Below are 6,940 nucleotides of genomic sequence, written 5' to 3'. Positions count from 1 at the left end.
GAAAAAGCAACAAGGCCTTATCTTTGTCCTTGAACAGTGCTCCTTTTGAATCCATGGTAACTGAAGCTGTATGAAGAGTACACAAATTGCTGACCTTACAAAAGTGTACACCCTAACCCTGCATTTTCTGAGAAGAGATTGAAAGAAATAGGCTTGCTGTTCTGCATCATCAGGTTAAACATGCATCTCCTCCAGACTAGGCACAGTTTGCCCTGCTGTTTTCCAGTGCTGAGCACTTATGCCAGTGTGAATATATCACACGAGGTCATAAAACACTGAATGCAATGTTTTGTCATTTAGTTTAGGGTTAAATCACTGTGAGCTGGGTCCAGGCTGAACATCTGTCCTAGTTGAATTGAGTGCTAACCCATTGTCAGCAGTGGATTTTGTGTCTTAAGTTGTAATAGTATAGTATAGCAATGGTTTGTATGGTTATGTGCTTGGATTATAGAAGATTCTTCAGGTGAAAACCATTATATTAATATTCAGTGAAGATGAAAAGATGCAAATGTATAAGTAGTAAGAGTAAATGAGTATTTTTGAGAGTTGATAGAAAATAAGGAATATATAATATCCTGTAGAACTGAGACCACGGGGATACACTGTACCAGTGTCCTTCCAACAGAGGAAGACAGCTCACTTTCAGGATTATCTTTACAAGTAACTGTAAGAGAAGTGCTAAAAATTCCATTTTTTTTTCATCCTGAAGAATTGAACTGCATATTACATGGTATCTTGTATCTAAAGGAAAAATTAAGAAATGGAAATTAAAAATCAACTGTTTTGTGGACCCTACATCCTCTGAGAAAGTCCGAGTGGACTGCTGGTTTGCCAGAGATATTTTTTCCATCATAGACAGATCTGATTACTGCTTTTCTGCCTCATCCGCAACACAGAGATTATATTCCTTCACATTTTAGATACCTCCAGAGCTAAAGCAAAAAATGCTTGTAATTTCCTTTGGGATTCTGGGACATAAAATTTTCTGGTACTTTTCTGGTAACTACTAAGACTTACTCATATGAATCATGGTTTCCCAGACAGGTTTTATCTTCTGTCAAAGACTATAAGAAATTTAGGGCTACGGAAAGGCAGTTTTCTGAAAACTGCACTATATATTTAACAATTGTATCCCTTCTAAAGATTTTCATGTGTTTTATCTTCAGGTTATTAACATCCTGCAGCAAGTCATCACTTCAGCCAAAAGGTTTGTGGAAGAAATAAGCAATGCATGAAAATGGATGTAATTAATTCTTACATTCAGGATCCTGATGAGTGATACACAGGGAGAACTAGAAGATGGTAAATCTCACAGAGAACACAACTGAGAAGTGCAATATTAATCATGATATCCATGAGACATTATCCCCTGTGGTATACATATTTGTATTTATAGTAGGCTTGCCAGCTAACTGCCTGTCCCTGTACTATGGGTATTTACAGATCAAAGCTAAGAATGAACTGGGTATCTACCTTTGCAATTTGACTCTAGCGGACCTGCTCTACATATTTTCTTTGCCTTTTTGGCTTCAGTATGCTTTACAGCATGACAATTGGACCTATGATGAGCTGCTGTGCAAAATCTGTGGCATCATCTTATATGAGAACATCTATATCAGCGTGGGCTTCCTCTGCTGCATCTCCATTGACCGCTATCTCGCCGTCGTGCACCCCTTTCGGTTTCAGCAGTTTCGGACAATGAAGGCAGCTGCAATTGTGAGCATCATTATCTGGACCAAAGAAATAATGACATGCTGCTTTGTCTTCACACACGGGGAGATCAGTATGGATGCTGAGAGCCACTTGGTGTGCTTTGAGCACTACCCCATCAAACAGTGGGAGCACAACGTCAATTACTACCGCTTCTCTGCTGGCTTCCTCTTCCCCTTCTTTCTGCTGGCCTTCTCTTACTGTGGGATTTTACGAGTTGTCCACAAGAGTCCCGGCACTCAAAAGAAGAAGAAAATCCAAATTAAAAGACTGGTTTCAAGCACTGTTTTCATATTTTTAGTGTGCTTTGGGCCATACCATATCCTACTTGTAGTTCGTAGCTTGTTGGAGAACAACTGCTCGTTTGCTGAGAAAATATTTAATGTTTATCATATTTCTCTCCTGTTGACTACTTTTAACTGTGTTGCTGACCCACTATTGTACTGTTTTTCCAGTGAAAGCACTTACCAGAACTTTGTCAAGATGCGAGACTCTTGTCTAACATGTTTAGGGCGTCTGAGGACTGAGACGAAGGAATCCTATCCACTGACCAGTACGGAAGCACCCAACAGGACACAGCATGAGCAACAACCTGGGATATTACAAATACCACTTGATGGTACCGGAATGAGGGACTGCTCTACAGCTAACATAGGCAGATGTGGGGGTTTGAGACCCCCAAAATCTAATTCCTGAGTCCAAGCTCCCCTCCCCCATCTCACCCCAGTGTGAGATGGATTTTCCAGACACAACACAAGACTCAATATGGGGGGAATTATATTACAGTCACTACACAAATAAATATTATATTATATATACACAATCTTAATTATCTTTCCTATGATAAAGCAGTATTTACAATGGATCAAATCTCTTCTCCCTCCAATAAAAGTCCAGATGGGAAGTAGGAAAAGATCCTTTCCACGTTTAAGGCAACAGTCTCTCCTCTTCCATGCAGCAGCTGTAGCTGGATTGTTGTAGCTGGATCTCTTCCATTACAGACAAGAGGGGTCTCCTTTCACCCCTCTCAAGCCCTTCAACTCCAAGCAAAGGTCTCTCTCTTCTGGACTGCGAATTAGCCGGGACAAAGGCTCGCTTCACCACCTCATATCACAAAGTTGCAGGGGTCTTCGTGACGGTCCCTCTCCTCAGGGGATTTAAGCTCCCTTGAGTCAGAATGTTAGGGCAGCTTTCAGTTGAAAGTCTTTGACTCAACCATTCTACCAGAGCTCCTGTGCTCTGTCTCAGGCTGCCGGCTTGGCAGCAGCAGTGGGGGGGGCCAGGCCACTTCCCTGGCATTCCTTCTGGCTGTCCTGGTCCAGCTTCAGGACGTCTCTGAGCTTCTTAGCTCCTCTCTCTCTGCTGTATGCTGCATTTTAGGACTTCCATCCAGTAGGAGCCCACCCCACTCCACTTAGGAGGGCTCTCAAAGGGTTTTGGGGGGTCTAGTTCAGTTCTTACCCCAAAAACTCTGTCCGTAGAGCTTAGTTCTCTCTCTCTCTCTCTCTCCATTAGAGATCTCTGTCTCTCTGTTTAGCTGCATGATTGTTTCTGCTGTTTCTTCTTATCTCTTGGCTTTCTGCCACAGTCTCCGTTCACTGCTGCTTTGCCGCCGCTTTTCAGTATCTCCTGCTGCTGCCCACAGTGGAGAAACTCCTCCAGCTCTCAGCTACAGAACTCGGCCCAGCTTAACACTGTTCCAAGTTCTTGTAGCCTCCCTGCCAGGGACTGGGGGGGCCGAGCCCCCAACAGGGCTCCTGCCCCTTCTCCTCGTGGCTTCAGAACACGGCCACTTCTTCTCCAACTACCTCATCATCCTTCTTTTCCGTTTTGGTGTGCTTTGTTTTAGTTTTGCAGGAGCACTGATTGAGTCAACAGCAAGAGAGACACCACCCCCTCGGGGGTTACCCTTTTTTTTAACTCCAGGGGGAAAAAACACTTTTTCCCCCACCACAGCAGCCTATAGCATTATTCAAGAAAGGACATTAATCTTAAATCTGTGGCTATGGCTTTGTTTCTGTATTCATCTGACTTATACCTTCATGTATTACAACACTGTGACCTCCCAAGGGCTTATGAGCAATGTTGTACAGTGAGGTTGTTTCTGGAGGTGCTTGGACTTTGCAACTGAACTGACTTGGTATGTGCTTTCCTCACTATTGTCAATCACATGTCTGTTGTTGTTGTGCTACCACTTAAAATCTGTTGTGTTGATGACTGCATTGACTGGAATAAGCTAGTACTCATGGTGTGTGGTTCTAGTGAATTTGTTTTGAACTGCTTTCTGTTTACCCCTGTGGCATCTAGAGAAAATAATTCTCTACAAGCTGTCATCATCTGTTGAAAAGGTCAGAGACAGAACAAATTAAATGTCCCTGTATGAACTTTTTCAAAAGAAAAAAACTAAAACATTCCCGCAACATTTCTGTAACTCTCTGAAATAACTTCTCCTTCCACCAGTTTCAAAGCCTGCAGACACCATGCCAGAATCAGACTCCTAAAACAGTGAGTTCAATAACGTGAGATGTTATGGGAGAACATGGACAAGGAACTCAGCATCTGCTGAGACCTTCAGTCTGTTGTTTGACTTTTGAACCTCAGACTGTTAAACCTCATCATAGGGCTCCTACAGATTTCCAGAAGTATGAGAACTCTTGGCTACAACGGGTATAAATAATTTGGATTGTTGACTTGGAAAAGAACAAGAGGTTGGTAGTACATGAGGCACTTTGATCCCATATGCTTCTCTGAGTCACTGTGTTCAAAGACAAATTTAGTTACATGTAAATTCTACTACACCTTGCTGAGGTTTTGATTGTGTCCTTTGCAACATGTGTGTCTTGTGCAGCACAGACTATGCAGGCAATTAAATAACAATGCATTTGTCAGAGAAACTGTTGAATGAATTCTGTTTTGCCCACAGATACTATAGTTTAGGGTTCAGTCATTGTTCAGTAAATACAGTATCAGAAATATGATATATGAATGATCTATGGTTCCTGGTTTAGACAGAAACAAAATACAGGAGTAGGTGGAGAATACTGGCTTTTAAAGATGTGGGAGTTGTGCTCTATGGTATTGTTTCTACTACCACCTCCTCTCTAGTTTTTGGTTTTTTTTTTTGTTTTTTTTTTTTTTTTTTATTATACTAACAAATCCACTGTGAGTTTGTGATCTGCTCATCATACATTCTTGTATCTGTAACTGTTACACCATGAATATTGCCTTGTCCTTTCACTTCTCTGATTTCAGGCCTTTCTGAAAACACTTCTCTCTCTGCACCCCAGAACTGATAACTTCCAGCAGTATAATCAGTTTTGTTTCTTTGGGGATTTTTTAAGTCAAAAGATTGTCTAGACAGATGATCTGCTCATGGTATCTGAAGTAATACAGTCTTGCTTGTCACTAGATTCCAAAAGGAATATATTCTAACAGTTTTCTGGAAACCACCTTGAGAGTGCAATATTGGATATAATTAGGGAATGTGTTTAATAAAGAATGTTTTTATTATTTTCTTCTGATATTTCTTCACTCTCTGTTTGAAACAGCTATCTTACGGCTTTGGCCAACAGTTTCTATTTGTGAGACTAAAGATCCTCTCCTCCCTCCTCTTGTAAAAAGGATTCATGTCCCCACTCCCAGGAGGGGATTAGGTTTGTTTAGGATAATGTTTGGTTTGTTTAATTATTTGACATTTCTTTAGACCACTCAGCTGGATTAATTACCTTATATCTGCATTTTTTTCTTCTGACTATTAGTGCTGTTTAGCTTTATTTTCTCCTAATCTTTCATCTAATCTCCTGTCTGTTCCAAGGGGGTCGTGGGGCAGGGACTCCCAACTGCCATAATGCTGTGCTTGTACGTTCTGCAGCACCAAGCCAACTCCTTGGACTCCCACGGCCTGGCAGACTCCAGGACACACACGTGGTTTGTTCTAGGATTAAATATTTGTTGTCGTGTTTATGCTTCACTTCTCTACAGTTACCCACGTTGTTTAAATTAGACAACTGGAATGCAGAGCATGCTGTATTACATGGAATTGTCAACTGAGGGATTAAGGCTTACTGGAGTTGGTACTTTGATGTGGCCAGCTTTTCATCAGCTGCTGCAGTTTAAAATCAGATGGAAACTTTTATAGTGGAGCCCAGCATTCTGCTACAGTTCTCAGCACTTAACCTGCTAACCCACAACAGAAGAGAGGGATTTTTCTTATTTTTCCTTCCCCCCCCCCCCCCCCAAGTCAATATTTTAGCAATTCTTTCTCTCTTGTATGTGTTCAGCTTAGGCTGCAGAACTGTAACCAGCATGGCAGGAGGGTAACTCCCACTCAGAGCTTTTCCCTCCATCTCAGCCAGAACACAGTCACCCAAGGGTCCTGCTGTGGTTGCTACGCATTGCTACTGCAGTAAATATAGTGCTCAGGACTGCACTTAGAAGGGATTTTAAAAGCACATATTAGAGAAAAAAATAAATTACTAAATTTTGTGTTTCTCAATGAAATCTGACTGTTAAGATTTGTATTTTGGGGCAAAAAAGAGCAAAAGCTTACTAAATGAAATTTTTTTGACAAAAGTTAGCATTTGGAAAGAATAATATACATTGCACCTGTTAGTGTAATATGTGAGTAGCACACAGAGAATGAAACCAGGTGCTTCTTTTCCCAAACAGACATTTTAAAATTATTCCAATTTCATTTTGTGGGTTTTGTTCTGCAGTGAATATATGCCATCCTGTGGGGTTAATGGCTTTGGCAAAAAGCTGAAGCATTCACAAGGAATATTTTAGTTAATACCTATAGTTTGGAGACTTCTAAAGAAGATTTTTCTAATTGTGAAACTTCAAAGATAGTTTTACTGAAACCTCCTTCAAAAAGGTTTTGAAGAAAATGAATCTCAAAAAAATGACTAATCTATAAAATAAACATTGGGATCTTTTGCTGCTACACATTCATATTCACCAGTCTGGCATAAAGATTTCTTTCTGTCACGTGTTCAACTATTTTAAGTCTTTAAGGGCTGTGTATCCTCAGGGACTTCAGAAGATTAATGTTCAAAATATGCTGGTGTTTGTGGTATGAACTGCTTTTTCTCATTCTCAGAAAGTTGTTTGTCTTGCACTGAAGAAGGAAAATAAAAGTCACCTGCGAGAAAGGAAAGTAGATACAAGGTGTTGCTGCTGCTGGAAGTCCAACTAAACACAACTGCCATTCTTACCCTGTTAGAGCACAGTG

General features: G+C 40.9%; 1 protein-coding gene across 1 annotated transcript; it reads left to right on the top strand.

The window, feature by feature from the left end:
- Positions 1 to 1,176: 1,176 nt before the first annotated feature.
- Positions 1,177 to 6,656, top strand: GPR68 (G protein-coupled receptor 68). The gene has a single exon (XM_064658975.1). It carries the CDS (start codon positions 1,300 to 1,302, stop codon positions 2,404 to 2,406), a length of 1,107 nt encoding a protein of 368 aa, XP_064515045.1. The 5' UTR covers positions 1,177 to 1,299; the 3' UTR covers positions 2,407 to 6,656.
- Positions 6,657 to 6,940: the final 284 nt, after the last annotated feature.

Source organism: Pseudopipra pipra, chromosome 6 (assembly GCF_036250125.1).
Source record: "Pseudopipra pipra isolate bDixPip1 chromosome 6, bDixPip1.hap1, whole genome shotgun sequence".
Taxonomy (NCBI): Eukaryota; Metazoa; Chordata; class Aves; order Passeriformes; family Pipridae; genus Pseudopipra; species Pseudopipra pipra.
The sequence above is the reverse complement of the archived record's forward strand: the minus strand, read 5'-3'. Positions and strand labels throughout refer to the sequence as shown.

Coding starts and splice junctions, on each gene's coding strand:
- GPR68 (XM_064658975.1), top strand. CDS start 1,300: ATGGTAAATCTCACAGAGAACACAACTGAGAAGTGCAATATTAATCAT.